This window comes from Myxocyprinus asiaticus, chromosome 4 (genome assembly GCF_019703515.2).
Source record: "Myxocyprinus asiaticus isolate MX2 ecotype Aquarium Trade chromosome 4, UBuf_Myxa_2, whole genome shotgun sequence".
NCBI lineage: Eukaryota > Metazoa > Chordata > Actinopteri > Cypriniformes > Catostomidae > Myxocyprinus > Myxocyprinus asiaticus.
In genome coordinates, this window is record NC_059347.1 from 18,555,299 (window position 1) to 18,573,254 (window position 17,956).

General features: G+C 37.3%; 1 protein-coding gene across 2 annotated transcripts; it reads right to left on the reverse strand.

The window, feature by feature from the left end:
• Positions 1–593: 593 nt before the first annotated feature.
• LOC127440212 (ubiquitin carboxyl-terminal hydrolase 2-like) lies at positions 594–15,604 on the reverse strand. Of its 2 annotated transcripts, none has more exons than XM_051696681.1 (12): positions 15,054–15,604; positions 9,628–9,678; positions 8,413–8,536; positions 8,167–8,278; positions 7,854–7,964; positions 7,312–7,376; positions 7,116–7,219; positions 6,953–7,030; positions 6,255–6,333; positions 5,321–5,428; positions 5,062–5,182; positions 594–3,688 (listed from the first exon to the last, which is right to left on the reverse strand). In XM_051696681.1, exons 1-12 carry the CDS (start codon positions 15,210–15,212, stop codon positions 3,604–3,606), a joined length of 1,197 nt encoding a protein of 398 aa, XP_051552641.1. In that variant the 5' UTR covers positions 15,213–15,604; the 3' UTR covers positions 594–3,603. The 2 variants fall into 2 exon arrangements, with proteins under 2 accessions (XP_051552641.1, XP_051552642.1); XM_051696682.1 differs by lacking the exon at positions 594–3,688 and adding an exon at positions 3,696–4,136.
• Positions 15,605–17,956: the final 2,352 nt, after the last annotated feature.

Consider the following 17,956-nt stretch of genomic DNA (forward strand, 5'->3'; position numbering starts at 1 on the left):
GTACACTACAGTCACATTTCATACACAAAATTACCACGCTTTTAAAATCTCTCTGTAGAAAAAAACAACATTGTCTGGTTCAAGCACAACGATAAGCTACAGTCACACCACTCACATCATAAATATAGAAATAATACATAAGGACACACACACACACACACATACTCTCTATCTCTTTCACACACACACACACACACACACACACATTCCTGGTGGCTTCATGTTCTATGAAAACTCATCCCTAAATAAATATAACATTGTTGTCCCTGAAAAAAAGGAGAGAAAAAAACAAATTAAGGCCTCTTTCAAATCCTGTATTGCACACAGAGGATTAAAAGTATGTCAGAAAAAGTCCAAAGAGGGGAATACTCTTTTGAGATGGACTTCCATGGTTTGTTTTCAGTTTTACAACTCCTGGCCACCAAGGGGAAAACATACAATTGTCTCTACAATGGTGAGGGTGTAGAAGGGGCAGAGCCATGCAATAGTGTACAAACAAGCCCTCCCAATGTGCATATAATCACGCAAATAACCAAAGCAGACACATATCTTCTGTTTAAAACAGTAAACAATCGATTAAACCATCCAAGCATCATTTACACTGTTGACCTATGTGGTCCCTCAGCAAGATGACCTCACATTTAACCCTTGTGCGACCTTCAGGACATTTTTGTCTTTTTCATTTAAATTTTTTTCCATCCTTTTGGCTGTGTTAATGCCAACGGCATACATTTTGCCAAAGGTGTGTATTTTTGGGGGAATTTTGATATTTCAACCTCAGTTCCCATAATACATCTATAATACACTGTGTACACAAAATAGTTACACTCAGGACCTTAAGGACAAAAATGTCCCCATTGAAACCCATTAAAATGGCAATATTTGATCCAATTTGATCAAAATGTTATATATATATATATATATATATATATATATATATATATATATATATATATATATATTCCACCAGATGGCACCATTTTTCTCATGTTTAGCCTATGGAGCAAATACATGCTTTTTCCCTATTTTGTTTGCTGTATTATAGAGCACTGTAGGCCACTTGAATAAATGATGCAGCTAAAATTGTGTGAGGGTGTTGGTATGGATGTCAGAGTGTGTTTTGTATGTGTGTATTAAGAAATTTGTGTGTGTGTAAACAACAACAGTGGCATTATGTAAACAAACTGATATTTAAAAGGTTAAATTCCTGAAAATGAATGAATATTTAGTTATGTTGGTTAAAAAATCTAAGTCAGTGAAAGTGGAAAATAATATTAATATATAATATTTTTATGGCAGTTTTTTGATGCAGACATTTTTGTCCTCTAAGGCAGTGTTTCCCAACCTTTTTTCTGCCATGCACACTTTTTACAATTATACAAATCCCATGGCACACCTCTATCCCACTGTCCTACATAACCATAATTGATAGTTTTCAAGAACTTCCATGTTTTCTGTCCATTTTAGTTGCGTTTACTCGTAATGTTTGAAATTCGGCTATGCAAAAAACGCAAGTCATGTAGGTATGGTGTATAATGAGATCACAGGTGGCAAGAGTGCAAATTGGGTAATGAATAAAACAACAAATTCGCATCTTTTCTTATTTTTAGATTGTTCTTGCAAATTAATTCTTGTAATGCCACAGCAAATAATTTTTTATTTATCTATTTCTTTACATGGCTCCAGACTAACATTTAAGAGTGGTAGCACCAGTGTTAAATTCTACAAATGGTCGCACCAGCACCCGAGTTGGTCGCACCGGTCCAACTGAAAGAAAATTAGTTTTCTTTCACGGTTTCTTTCTTTTTATCAGGATCTTGATGATTAAAATACAGTCATCTGAAGACAAACAAAGCCTCTTTCTACAATCAGAGGGCATTAGAAAAGATTTTACACAGAAGGAAAGTTCCATTGTATCCATAGTTTTAACTGTGGCATTTGCAATAAGATCATAGTAACCAAAAGTATAAGTAAAACCATGATTAGCAGTAACCATAAAACAAATTATGGCATTTTTCGTAAGAAAAACACATCCAGAAATTAAATTGTATTCTCTCACTACTATATTGATATAAGTTTATGGTTATTAATGTCTGTGATGTGTGGACTGAAACCTTACAATTTCTGTCTGTTCATTGTGCAGATTTCTCCTTTATTCCTTTTCAATGCTGTTTAGAATGTTGGGGTCGTTTAATACAATTTTAAACTGGTTTAATCATCGACACATTATGGGCTTTCATATAGGGTTTTAAACAAATAATCAATGCCGAATTCGTGACCCAGCCCATGCTTCTCGCAGCTCTGTTTATGATGATCTGCGCGGCTGAGCACTCGAGACCGGTCCACGTGTAAATGCACGTCTCTGCGCTGATCTGTCCATTGAGCAGCGCTGACTGATCCGGGTAAAGCTGTTTCCTTTCGCGTTTGGAATGTTTGCCGTTTGATATTTCTCATACGGAACAAAAAACGACAGAGCACAATCAGAGAGTCAGCCAACTTTGTAGTTGCACCAATGCGACCTCTTACAAAGTTTAATCGAACTGTTAGGAAAAATGTTTGAAAAATTAGTCTCAGTCCGGAGCCCTGATTTATTTTGTGGAATCTGATAATTTTCCACGGCACACCTGACAATCTTTCACGGCACACTAGTGTGCCGCGGCACAGTGGTTGGGAAACACTGCTCTAAGGTACTGAGTGTGTGTGGTTTTTTTTTTTTTATCTGACACTGCACAAAAATAATAATGCATCAAAATCAATGTTGTTGCTAATCATTGAAATATCTCAGACTGTGATATTCCAACCCCCCCCCCCCCAACAAAAAAAATGTCCCCATAGCATTTAAAATATGGAAAATAATTCTTTTTTTCTTTTTTTTCTTACTTTTTTTTTTAAATAAAAAACAACAGTGGCATTATATAAACAAACTGGCATTTAAAGGGTTAAAATCCTGAAAATGAATGAATATTTGGACTGAAAAATTAACTCATTGAAAGTAGAAAATAATATTAATATATCAGTTTTTTGACATATACATTTTTGTTTTTTAAATCGACGCACAAGGGTTAAATGTGTAGAAATTAGCTCTATATTAAGTAAAACATTGAACTCATGTTAATAAATTAAATAAGGCATGGGAGTTGTTTGCGTTGTCATGGTGACTGCTTGTATAGCCGGAGACCTCCAGTTACACAGTGCATAGAGTCCTACAATATCAATCTGGTGACTGACACACACACACACAAGTACACACACACACACACAGTCCTGCTCATTCAAGAGAGGTAGTGTTCATGTCCCTCAGTTTCAGTTTATTAAACCAATTCCCAAAGCTGCAGCCTCTTTCAAAGGGAATGATGGATGGAGAAGCCCTTACACTGAAGCTCAATCTGGGCTTGAACTGAACTCTCATTCTAGTCTTCATATCCAGGCCTTATTCAGTTCCTGTCCTCGGTTCATAAGCTTGGTATGAAGTCCCATGGTCCTCTGCTGGAATTAAGTCTCAGGATCTGAGCATGTAGACCCAGACCAAGATTTAGTTTGACAGCAGCAGAAGGGTTTATTATATCCACGGCTTTGTTCATTGTAGCCTTTGGGCAGGCCTGATCACAGGCGTGATGAGGTTGCAGATTCATAGAAAAGCACATATGCATCACTGCTGCGCACCTGGCTGGACGACATGGGGCTCACCCTGAGATAGAGAGAGAGATGAAAAGCTCTGCAAAACTTCATTGCAAATAAGCTGACCTGGACAATGGCTCAGCATTAACATCCATGAACACATACATTTAGTACAACTAAAATACTGTATATTATAACCCATAATGCAGTAAATTTACAACAGCACCAAAATGTATTTGGACATTTAAGCCTCACAATTTATTTTTTAATTTTATCACATTAGATAACAAAATGTCAAACCAAAAGTGGAATTTAAAGGAATACTTCACCCAACTTCATTTACACACCCTGAGGCCATCCCAGATGTGAATGAATTTCTTTTAGAAGAATATCTCAGTTCTTTAGGTCCATACAATGCAAGTGAATGGTGACAAGACATTTGAAGCTCCGAAAATCACATAAAGGCAGCATAAAAGTAATCCATAAGACTCCAGTGGTTTAATCCATGTCTTCAGAAGCTATATGATATGTGTGGGTAAGAAACAGATCAATATTAAGTCCTTTTTTTTACTGTAAATGTCCAATTTCACTTTCACATTGTTCTTTTGTTTTTGGCAATTCACATTCTTAGTGCATATCGCCTCCTACTGTGCATGGTGGAGAATTTATAGGGGAAAAAAAGGACTTAAATGTTGATCTGTTTCTCACCCACACCTATCAAATCACTTCAGAATACATTGATTTAACCACTGGAGTCGTGTGGATTACTTCTATCCTGCCTTTATGTGCTTTTTGGAGCTTCAAAGTTCTGGTCACCATTTACTTACATAGTATGGACCCTCAGAGCTGAAATATTCTTCTAAAAATCTTTGTTTGTGCTCGGCAGAAGAAAAAAGGTCATACACATCTGGGATGGCATGAGGGTGAGTAAATGAGAGAATTTTCATTTTTGAGTGAACTATTCCTCTAAGTTGTCAAATAATAGTGGAACATGTTCATAGTTAATGTAATAAACTACATCTGTGGTTACTCTGCTAGGACACCTGTGTGAACTTGAGGGGAACTGATTTCATACATTCACTAAAATCACCTTGACTGCAGCTGGTTAAAAGTAGTTGCATAAAATGGCTAAGAAGGTCTAGCATAATTTATTTGCAGATGCCACATAGTTTAATATTTTATTATGAATGCAATTGAATTCATTATATCTTTCCAAGTGTGAATTAAGTGTCCAAATACTTTTTAGGGCCACTGTACATTCACATTCAAAGAATGTACGTACACATATGATCTTATATCAATGAGACTAAATGGTAAAGCACATGCTTTAGTTATATCTTACTGGTTAAATTACTTTTTTATTATTTGGAATTTTGTATTATGTTAATAAAATTTGAAATACATCTTTAAGACACTTCTGTACTTAGTATTATGTCTTTGTACCTGGAGTCATTGTAGGTGTACCACTCTCCTTTAGAGGGATTGCGGCAGTACGCTGTATAATGGCCACCCAAAGATGTACCAGTGTGATTCGACACAGCATACAGATTATAGACTGCGCTTACTATGGGGAAGGAACAGTAAAAAGAGAAGGGAAAAGAAAAACAGTTAAACATACTCTCCTGGAGCAAGATTCAAATTGGTGCATAGTGCAAACAACAGCACAGAAAACAGATGTAATAAATGATGATGCAGGACTTACTGCTGTTATCAGATGCAAATTCCCTGAGGTCCAGCTCTTTGAGGGGGAAGTTCACAAAGGTGGAGAGTTTGCTGGTTCTGACTCGACACTCAGAGAAACGCTTCAGATCTTATAGAGTCACAGAGTCAAGGGCGAACTGACATCTATTCTTGAACATTTTACTCAATTCATCAACTTAAAGGGATAGTTCACCCAAAAATGAAATTTTTCGCATCATTTACTCACCCTCATGCCATCTTAAATGTGTATGAATTTCTTTCTTCTGCAGAACACAGTTCTGTAGAGCCATACAATGCAAGTAAATGGTGACAAGAACTTTGATGCTCCAAAAAGCACATAAAGGTAGCGTAAATGTAATCTATAAGACTCCAGTGGTTAATTCTTCAGAAGCGATGTGATAGGTGTGGTTGAGAAACAGAACAATATTTAAGTCCTTTTTTACTCTAAATCTCCACTTTCACTTCCACATTCTTCTTCTGTTTTTTGAAGATTTGTATTCTTCGGGCATATTGCCACCTACTGGGCAGGGAGGAGAATTTATAGTAAAAAAAGTACTTACATATTGATCTGTTTCTCTTCCACACCTATAATATCATTTCAGAAGACATTAATTTAACCACTGGAGATATGGAATAATTTGATGCTGCCTTTATGTGCTTTTTGGAACTTCAAAGTTTTGGTCACCATTCACTTGCATTGTATGGACTTCAAAAAATCTTTGTTTGTGTTCTGCAGAAGAAAGAAAGACAAACACATCTGGGATGGCATGAGGGTGAGAAAATGATGAGAGAATGTTCATTTTTAAGTGAACTATCCCTTTAACTGTTGTATAGTTAATTCACAAGTATACAGCTGTAAATTCAGCTGTGAGTTTTTATAAGAAAATGCAGTTCTCTGTAGAAGTTTGGGCAACAGATTTGTTTAAAAAGGATACGAAGCACCAGGATTTTGGGAAATTTTTGAATTGTGAATTGTTTCGTGCATTTCCGTCTGGTTTTACATCTGTGGCACGTCTGTTTGAAAAAAAAGAGAGGTGGTCAGGATATGTTCAAACATATATATATATATATATATATATATATATATATATATACACACACACACACACACACACACACACACACACACACACACACACATAAAAAACATAAAAATGAAACATATAAAATATATGAAACACAGAAAATTTTATAAAAATATAGAGTAGCTCCCAAAAAGTATTTGGGCACTTAAACTACACTTGAAATTATATTTTTTGCAAACCAAGTGGTGTCTGCAAATGAAAGATGCTAGAATTTTCAGAGCTATTTTTGCAATTACATTTAACCAATGATTTTTCATTTTTAAGTGGATGTATGAAGTCAGAGTGACTGCAGTTGTAGTTCATCACATTAACTATAGAAATGATCCACTAACATTTGACAACCAGAAAGGTGCAAATGCTTTTTGTCTTCATTCTAAACAAAGTGTTCTTGTGCTATCTTTATTTAAAATAAACACAACTTGGTTTGCTACTTTGTTATCTTACAATAGATTTTTAGAGCCGTATATTATATATTTTGAAGTGCATCTAATTGTACTTTTGAGGGGCCGCATTTCGTACAAAGGCACACACAGAGAATTTATACTTACTGGTCTCTCATTCCCATCTAGTACATCCTCCTTGGTGAAAAGACGAAGGCAATCCATCAAACTCACTTCTCCTGAAGCCTGAAGGAAACAACAGACCAGTTGAAACATACACACAATAACACAGAAACACAGCACGAGAATAAGTGTGCATTTGAGACCTTACCTTAGCGATAGGTAGAGACAGATCCCAGAAAGGATCAAACACAGTTGAACAGTAGCCACACTCGCTGCAAGTCAATGAGCTTTTCAGCTGGCCAACAAACAGATCTGTGGAAAAACACATTTCTTCTTTATAACTAAAGCAGGGAACACACACATAGCAAGACTCAAGACAGATTTAATATTGCAGGGTAACTCACCAACGACATTGCTGTTCTCACTCTCCAGGTACTTGTTCCACATTCTCTTGCCTTTCTCGTCGTCCCTGTAGATAAAACACGTTTAATTTCAGACCCCAAGACAGTCTGCTCCCTACTATTGTCAGATTACAACAGCTAAAACACAAACCACAGGTGTCCCATCCGTTATATTAACCACTACATAATATTAATTTATTCCTAGAGGCCAATCCGGACTGATTTTGTTCAGGAAGATAGTATTAAATGTGAAATGTGTAATTTCTATGGCACTAGCAGCACCAATCAGAATTGTTTGCCCCCGCCTCACCCCTGACTTCCATTGTTCGACCGCAAAGTTTTTCCCACCCCAAACTCGCGCTATTGGTTCAACCAATGTTGTTATTACTGGCCCAGTCAGACCACTCAAACAAAAAAAATGCAGTTCCTTTTTGTTCCGCTGGTGGCACCAAAAGTACACCATTCACAATTAGAATTCTCGAGAATATGCATCGAAATTTACCACAGAGCTTTTTTGCATCTGGGAAGATGGTGTGTGTACTTACGAGAGGTGTTCAAAGTCCTCTATTGGCGCTCTGGATTTCACTGTCACTCTGTTTACTTCGTTATGGAGTCCATCCAGTAGAAACCGCAAGAACTCCTGAGCATCCTGCTGACTACAGGAGAGATAAAAAGGAGAGAAGAAAGAGAAGAAAGTATATGAGGTGGAGGCAGACTTTTAATTAGCTGGTTTAAAACTACGTATCGACAGTCTCTATAGATAGTCTAGTCTATCTATGAGGTTATATCCACACATTTTCAGTAACTAACTGGGCTACAGTACTGCTTATTGTGTACTGTAGCAGTTAAGTAACTTACTTGTAGCCCACGAATCGAGGAGCATATTTCTGGATCTGCATTTTGAAGTCAGATGGGCTGATGGCTTCGCTGCTAGCTGATGTCCATAGAGTCTGAGTGAGCTTGGCAAACTCTGGGGACACATAAACATACATATGAATAAGACAAAGGATATAAAGACTGTCTGATATGCATGTCTATACAGCTGAAATGAATGCTCTTACTGTTATTAATTAATATGAACTGATAGATGTCCTTGTCTCTTACCCTCCATCAGTGCAGCTTTGGCCCTGCAGTTGTTGTTGAGGTCAGTGCGGTGCTTGTTACGCAGACAGTAGTCTCTCAGGTCATGAGTGTTGCTCAGACACTGCAGTATGGAGTTCATGAAACACTGCAGAGACACAGGAGAGACAAGGAACAATGAGTGTTTGTTACTCATGGCCTTCATTCCTCTGATTTTAAAGGAATTCTTCAGGTTTAAAACAATTTAAGCTTCATTAACAGCTTTTGTGGCATCATTTAAAATTACATATACTTACTTATTCTCGCTTAATTAATAAAAAAAAAAGAAATAAAAAAAAGAAAAATTGCGGTTACAGTGATGCACTTACAATGGAAGTGAATGGGGTCAGTCCATAAATGTTAAAATACACGCTTTTTTTTTTTTAAGTATAGCCACAAGACATACATGTATACATGTTAACATGATTTAGTGTGATAAAATCTGCTATTTACCAGTGTTACAGTGTAACAGATAACAGGGTTTACCAGTGTTACAATGTCATGACAAAGAAGTTGTAATATTGGATATAACTTTACACAGATGAAGTCAGTAAGTGATTTTATCACACTAAAATCATGTTAAAATCTATAATGTTTATGTCTTGTGACTATCCTTTTAAAAGAGTGTGTATTTTAATGTTAATGGACTGGCCCCATTCACTTCCATTATAAGTTTACTTTAACCGTGATTTTTTTTATTTATTTTTTTTATTTACTAGATGAGGGACCAATCGAAATGATTTTTTTGGTTTTCAACATAATGCTAAAAATACTGTTGACCCAGCTTAACTTGCATTGAACACTGAACATTCCTTTAAAGGAATACTTCACCAAAAACGACAAATTCTGCATGCGCATTTTCAAACTCAGCTACAACGGAAGGCAAGATTTTCAGTAAATAACGACTTAAATATTAATTCCTCAAGCTTAACTATATTGTATGTTCTGAAGATGCTTTTTTATGGTGCTTTTTTGTCCTTTTTGCAGCTTGAAATTCCATGGTCCCTATATGCTTTCATTGTATGGAAAAGAGCAGCGTGAACATTCTTCAAAACATCTCCTTTCGTGTTCCACAGAAGAAGGAAAGTCATATGAGTGAGTGAGAGTGTATGAGAGTGAGTTAATGATGACAGAATTGACATTTTTGGGTGAACTATCCCTTTAACGTAACTGTGTCATGAATTGCTGAGAAATACTTACAGTATTTCCTAGATTCCTGAGGCCCACCAGACCCTGAGCATTCTTCGAGTTCTGTGCGAGAGAAAAGAGAAAAACAGGTTAGTGGACTTTCTAAAGTGACAATCAAACCCAATGATATGTGTGAATAATTTGATATAGATAACCTGATAACAAAAGAACTAGATTTGAAAATGACTAATGCATTTGACTCAATAAGACCACATGTTTTGTTTGGCTCCAGCGCAGTAAAAGCATTTGCATGTTTAGGAAGGGAGTTACTAATGATGTAAGGTATTTTCATTCCATGTATGACACAAAAATCAATTATATTACAGCATACATGTCTGTGCTGTATTATTTCCGGCAAGTGCTGTCGAGTGTGTTCGGTATTATATTTTGGAGAGATTGTGTATGAGCTGCCCAAAGCTCTTTCTCCAGGCTACTGCATGGCATGTTTGCAGATTTAGACAAGAGACCCCTGCTGCGGAACATTTCACACAAACAAACAATGTCCATCTGCTACGCCACAACAAAAACAACTGTAAGCAATTTGTTAAACTAGGGATTAAACCATCAGGCAGGGTGTCATCAATTTTTGAACAGAAACAAAACAACAGCAGTCATAAGATATAAGATAAGAACTTTAAAAACAGGAGGCTGTTTTTCCAATTCTTAAATTCTGACAGCTTGGCAAGGAATATTGATGATTTCACATGTGCTCGATATTCTCAACACGAGTGCTCAGCTTGTTGACCATGACATAACACAGAGCGCTCTAGAGAACAATGCGTCAGAGGCAACTCAGTATGAATCTCACGCATGAAACTCACACACTCAAAACACTCAGAATAAGTGTTGCCGTTGAGGTGAGGGTATCAAAGCCTGGAATAGCAGTGATGAGGTTCACTCCACAAGTTCTTGTGTGTCACTCACTTACTATGATGTGATCTTGTTACAATGGTGTCGGTGATGCTCGACAGAAAAGCAACCAAGTTTAGACGAGCTGTTGCAAACTTTCACCCAGACAGCTGATTTTGAAATATGTGAGTATTTGAGATGTGTTTATATCTCAAGCTTTAGTGTACCCATGTGAGTTTTAAACATTAAAGTCGATAGTGGTTGTTAGATGACCATAAAATATGTCAAAAGCAGGTAGTGGTGGGTGGTCATATATGAATGTATGCTGTCTATGAATGAGTCAGTCTGTGGGATGGATGGACAGTGCATGATAGAGCTGTACATTATGTTCACAGTACCAAATGGTGCGGGATTGTACTGTGATGCCACTGTTGATGCAATGGTTCCAGCTCACACATAAAACGTCAATAACAATCTGTACATACAGTACATTCATATGAGGAAAATACTTTGCAAAACAATTTACATTTGAATAGAATAAGAGGCGAATAGTTTTCTTAGCATCCATTGCAGGTGAATTGGTATGGATCTTTTTGGGACCATTCAAATCACAGACCACTATTAAACAAATATTATTACCATGGTACTGGTATCATATTATTATGATACCATGTCTAAATAACCATGCTAATGCCAAGGTATTTTAATAGTGTTTTTGTTGTTGTTGTTGTTTTAATAATTTGCTGGACATGGCACTACCATGTTGTTTTAGACAGGTACCATGGTAATAACATGGTATTATTTTAAGTACCTTGGCGCACTATGTGGTGAAAAGTTGTTTGTTTTTGTAACCTAAACAAATGTGCTTCATGTATTAACATCTAAATTAACTGGTTTTGTTCAACATTTTCATTTAAAATGACTATTACGATTACACAAGCAAAACTAACTTTAAGAGTTAGATCAGGAAGAAATAGCACCTCAGAGGAATAGTTCACCCAAAATTGAAAATTCTCTCATCATTTACTCACCCTCATGCCATCCCAGATGTGTATGACTTTCTTTCTTCTACAGAACACAAATAAAGATTTTTAGAAAAATATTTAAGCTCTGTAGGCTCATACAATGCAATTGAATTGTGATCAGACCTTTGTAGCTCCAAAAATCACATAAAGGCAGCATAAAAGTAATCCACATGACTCCAGTGGTTAAATCAATGTCTCCAGAAGTGATATGATAGATGTGGGTGAGAATCAGGTCCCTTTCACCTTCTTCTTCTTGTATTTTTGGTGATTCACATTCTTAGTGCATATTGCCCCCTGCTGGGTAGGGAGAAGAATTTCAAGCAAAAAAGGACTTAAATATTGATCTGTTTCTCGCCCACACCTATCATATCACTTCTGAACACATGGATTTAACCACTGGAGTCATATGGATTACGTTGATGCTGCCTTTATGTGCCCTTTGGAGTGTCACCATTTTGGCACCCATTCACTTGTATTGTATGGACCTACAGAGCTGAGATATTCTTCTAAAAATCATAATTTGTTTTCTACAGAAGAAAGAAAGTCACACATCTGGGATGGCATGAGGGTGAGTAAATGATGTGAATTTTCATTTTTGGGTGAACTATCTCTTTAAGGAACCAATTTCTAAAAAATGTGCTTCATGCAGTAACATCTAAATTAACTGGTTTGATTCAATGCAAAAATATTATTTAACATCACCTGAATACTTCAGATTACACCAACAAAATTAATTTTAAGGTTTAGATTAGGTAACAATTGCAGGTTACCACTTTTTACAGTATGGGACATGAACATGGTAATTTATTACGTACCATGGTATATCAAAGTACCATGACATTATTACCATCTGATACCACCACAGTACTTTTTTGTACGGGACACATCAAAATACACTTGAATTACCACTACCAAAATCCCGTCTGAGATTAATGGACTCCACTAAACAAACCCCTTATATTAGCACCTCTGAAGACAGCTGCATCAGCCTAACAGTCAAGCTGAAACTTGTTTAGTTGTAAATTATCCTGGGAATTTGCTTTTCTTTATTTATTCAGAAAATGAGAAACATCTGAAGTGATTTTTCTTCCCCAAAGAAGATGAGAGAGAGGGAACAGATGTTCCAATGCCTCACTCTGCTGCCACTGCCACTCTGCTTTTCACCCAGTCCCAAAGAACCCAGACCAGTGTGACAGCAGCCAGCACCCAGCAGCAGTCTGCCTGTACTTTATGGCAAAGGGAAGGAGCGCTGCCTTTAAAGCAACTGGACAACATGAAGACAGCAGGACCTCACACTGGCTGTCTCCTTTAAAGATCTCTAGAGGGCCATGAGCTAAATGGCTGGCAAAGGATGAAAGAAAGTGTCTATGAACACTGTATCCTGACCTTAGTTCCTGGAAGCCATGGCTGTCATTAGCAAGAACTCAATGTAATTTGTTGCCAAAAGGCTGATCACATGCACATACTGAGTCAAAGCATGTCACTCAAGCAGAGGCTCAGTACTTCATTTTACTTCATCCTGCTTTTATTAACTTAATGTTTGAGGGTCAGTTCACTCAAAAATGAAAATTCTGTCATTATTTACTCAAACTCATGTTGTTCCAGACCTGTATGACTTTCTTTATTCCATGGAACGAAAAAGGAGATGTTAGGCAGAACATTCAGTCTCAGTTACCATTGATTTGCATTATGGAAATGAGATGACAATCCTGCCAAAACCTTTCCATGAATTCCACATATGAAAAAAGTAATTTAGGATAGGAATGACAGTAAATGATGAGTAAATGATGACAGATGTGAGTAAATGATGACAGAATTTTCATTTTTGGGTGAACTATCCCTTTATGACATTATGCGCATCAACGTATCTCCTTCATATGTGTCCTGGTTATTTGACAATTTGTGCCATGTTTTTGGCAAAAGTAGACAAATTGGTAAAGTCCTAAAAAAAAAAAAAGTGTCCTACATTTGAGAACATCTACTTTTATTTGGGACTCCTGAAAAGGATTTCAAATACAAAACTGTCGCATATGAAAAGGGACATCTGGTCATCATAACCCTTGCAACCATATACACTGACGATACGCCATAACAGCTTATTAATTTCTTGAAAATGATTGACAATCCAGATAGCCACGAAAGAGGCAGAGTGTATAAGTTCTCATTAAGGTCACATGCATGTAAGGAAAAAGTCCTTTGGCGATGCTTGGAACATCATCGCTGCTGGATACACTGATAAGGTACATTCCTCCAGAAATGTGCTGATTACTTAGAAGTCCATTTGTTCCTGAGCATTAAACAGTGCTACACTCTAATTGTTCCATTGTTGCATAACAAACACTGGGAAATAGCCTAATCACCACAGCAATAATTGATGCTATGCTCCTTATCAGGAACATATAACTATGGCTTGGTTAATATGACTGTAATCAGCTTTTCAATAAGAAAAAAAAACCAAAAACATACAAACATGATTTTACACTCAATAAATAATTTTAAGGTTTGCACATTTCCGTTTCATAACAAAATTCCATCAAATTTTTTTGAGTAATCTTTAATAAAATAAAAATTAAAAACTGGTTTTATTAATTTAATTTTGTTAAACATAACACATTTCAAGTTGATGGAAAATTAAAAAGCGTAAATTCTAAAAATAGGCAAACATATTTTGTGTAATTGGTATCTCACTGTATTGTGTAGACCTAGCTTTTAAACTGCTCATTTCTATTCCATTCAGTATTTGCTTAAAGGATGTATTCTAGAGTGAAGCATTAATGAGCATCGGAGTAGTCAAGCATAAACCTTACGTAGAAAAACAGTTATCCAGATCCGTTTCGCGACCGGCCCACCGGAAAAAGAACCGGTTCTCCCGATGGCCAGTCCACCCCTGAGGTCTGGCGTTACGTAACAATGCTCGGTGCGAACGCATAGTTCATATTTTTATTAGATAGTGTGACGAAGCGACACAACTAAAACGCTCGCATTATAATCAACAAAGCTGATTCGATGTAAGCTGTGTACACTTCGTTTATTATAATGAGAGCGTTTAAGTTGTGTCTCGCGTCGTTCGCTCGTAAGGGGCGAATCGTTTTTTTCTTTCAAATTAAAACAGGTTCAGGTCTATTCATTTCGACTAGTAACTGAACACGCTGACATTCAGTGACGGGAGCGAGCTGGTCACTTTGGCAAGGTCACAGTCACAGACAGAAGCACGTCTGCACATGTGTTTGCGTTTGGAGTTCTGGGAACGCAACGCATGACTACGAACCAGTGAGGCGTTGAATAGTCTCGGTGCTATTTAAACGTTCATATTCCATAGCAACAAAGTATTTTATCACATAAGAGATGTCCAACTATTTTGGTTCACAGAACGTTAGTTTCTGGCTATAAAAACTAAAACATTACAGGAACGTTTCTAGAACGTTAGGAGTTGGTTCCTCAGAAAATCACTAAATTCAAACAGTCCACGATGTTCGTGTTAACGCGTTTCACTTCTATTTAAATGCATTATGCTCATAAATTGCGATAATAACTTCACGTTTGAAATGTGTGAGCTTGGCTTACCTTAGCCTGGTTAATGAGAAGCCCCACAAATGTGGACACCAGCATAGAGCGAGACATCGTTGGACTTTTTCTGCGCATATCCTGTTTGATGAAGGGGAAGGCAGATACCGGGGGTTCCTCCGGCACAGTGACCGTGTAAGACTGTCGAATACTCGGCATTTTGCCTTGAGATCTATACAGCTTGTGTCCTGTCTTAATATGACTTTAAAACACCAAAGTCAATATTCCTGCGTGATGCTTCTTCGTGCAGTCGCTCTGACAGATGTTGAGTCCCTTATCGTATTCCTCAGGTGATATTTTTGTAATGCACAATGCTCAGTCAATGTCCTTGGGCTCACGAGAGCCGAACATTCACGAATTATAGATGCGGACGAATCGCGCAGGTTGCATAAAAAATCAAATAGATCAACGATTCAGAATTTTTCTAAAGGCGCCTCGCGTCCTTAAGCGTTTAAAAGCGTTACTTTTAAGCGTTCTGCATTCACCAGGTTGTTGTACTTGTAGCCCGCGAGCGCGATCGCTCAGCGGAAGGTATTGGTAAAGGAATAATGGAAAAGTCCGTGTGCTGTTTGATTTTACTCCGTTATGCACACGCCCCCTCGGCATGAGAGAGAGACGTCACAAAATGCCTCATGCATGCCTAGACGTCAGCCAGCAGAGGACAAGACCTTCCCATTCATCTCTGACAGCAGCACGGGGCACAGAACCAGAGGATGGCTGTTTACTGACTACATGTGTTAATCTTAGATGTTGTCTATTTGTTATTTTGATTACAGCTGACTTGAAGTCTGTATATGTAATGTATTTTAAAGATATTCTTAATGCATTACAAAGGTATTCATAATGCCCCTTATAATACATTATATCCTTTCATAAATAAGTAATAAATAAGAGTACAATACATTTGAATAATGCATTATGTTTTAATGCATTAAACTCTATAATTAAGGTACAGTATACTCTATAATGGTACTTATGATAGTAATAAGTAAGTATTGTAACAGGGGCATGGCAATCATTTCAAAAGTGAGGGGGATAGAACGATTACCGCAAGACGATATATTTTTAAGGCTCTCAATCGAATTTTTTTTAATGGAATTAATTATATGATTGACCAGTGAATTTTAACTTTTGCGTTTACACATTTAGATATTTGCTGTATGAAAGACACAGGGTAAACACATTTGCCCTGTGAAAAAGTGCGACATGTCCCCCGCATCCCCCGCGTATTCTACGCCCATATATTGTAATGTATTATAACTGTGGTTACAATTATTCATGAGAACATGCAGCATATTTGAAGGTGTTCTATAAAGCATTGTGAATGGATTACAGTGCATTAGGAATACTTTTATAATCCATTTTATATACAAGTAAAGTGTTAGCATTATTATTTTTTTTGCATCCACAACTCTTCTCTCAGAGTTGATTCTCAGGAATCATGTGCCCTGTGTCTACTGAATTGTGTGTGTGGTTTGCGGGGTAAAAATCCTCAAAGACGCAGAGTATGGAGCAGACACGGACACCATGTAAGGTTCGGACATGTGAACGGCGAGCTCTGTGCACTTTGCTAGTTTTAACACTATTAATGTTATAAACCGGTGAGATTCGATACACTCTGTTCCATAACTGTTCTCTTACATCAATGGAAGGTCGCTTTTGCACTGATGTTCCTGGCCAAATTGAGAATAGATGCTAAGGATGCCTGTAAATCATTCACATGTCCCCAGCAAGCAATTTTCTTCATTAAGTCAATGGAGTGAGTAAGTTATTTTGTGGTACTCACGTTGCAGCTGAGTGGACTGACTCACTGAACATTCACTTGACTGTCCAAGGAAACTGAGCACCTTTTTTGTTTCTTTTTGTGCTGGTTCCGCCTAGCGGCTGGAGTTTGTTTTGTGAGGAAACACTCCTTCGGGACAGTTTTGTGGGTGAATCTGCATGTTCTTTGTGCTTATGCCTTCTGTTGGTTGGAGTTTGTTTTGTGGAGTATTTCTTGCAAGTCATTGGAGTGATTAGGTCATTTGTTGCACTCATGTAGCAGCTGAATGGGCCGGCTCACTGAACATTCGTTTGACTGTCCGAGGAAACTGAGCGCCTTTTTTTTTTTTTTTTTTGTGCTGTTCCGCCTAGCGGCTGGAGTTTGTTTTGTGGAGGAACACACCTTCAGGACAGTTATGTGGATGAATCTACACATTCTTTGTGCTTATGCCTCCTATTGGCTGGAGTTTGTTTTATAGATTATTTTCTGTTGTGTAATTCTGTCTCACAGAATTTTTATAGAAGCACTGGACTTGAGCAATCCATCGGCAAAGCTGCTCTCGTAGGCATGCATGGACCCCAGTTGGCACTGTCGTGCACGGGGTTAATGCGCACGTTCTTCTTTTTTCTGTTTGTTTGGTTCGGGGGGAAGTTTGGGGTTTGATTGTTACACTAATGTTGGAATGTTGGTCTTTATCATTTTATTTTTGACACATAATCTATTTTTTCTATTATGTCAAAATACCAAATGTTAATATGAGTGGATTGTTTCTCTCCACATGGAATGTAAATGGGTTGGGGCACCCCATAAAAAGAAGGAAGGTTATTACTTTTCTTAAGCGTAAGAAATATGATATTGTGTTTCTTCAAGAAACGCATCTTTCTCCACAGGAAGCTGAAAAATTTGGGAAGACATGGGATGGACATGTTTTCTTTAGTGCTGGCTCAAGTAAGAGCAGGGGAGTCATTACACTGATAAGTAAACATCTACAATTCAAATGTCTCAAACAGATTAAAGATAAATTAGGAAGAATCATTATTGTTTTAGCAGAAATTCAGGGGCAAAATCTTATTTTGGCTAATATTTACGCACCTAACGTTGATGATCAGGGCTTTTTTATAGATCTTGAAGGGATGTTGCA

Excerpts from the sequence above, each read along its gene's own strand:
- LOC127440212 (XM_051696681.1), bottom strand. The coding sequence starts at position 15,212 with ATGCCGAGTATTCGACAGTCTTACACGGTCACTGTGCCGGAGGAACCC. Across the intron at positions 7,031-7,115 it reads TGTCTCTACCTATCGCTAAG|GCTTCAGGAGAAGTGAGTTT; the intron begins GTAAGGTCTCAA and ends TGTTTCCTTCAG. Across the intron at positions 3,689-5,061 it reads TACACCTACAATGACTCCAG|GGTGAGCCCCATGTCGTCCA; the intron begins GTACAAAGACAT and ends TCTCTATCTCAG.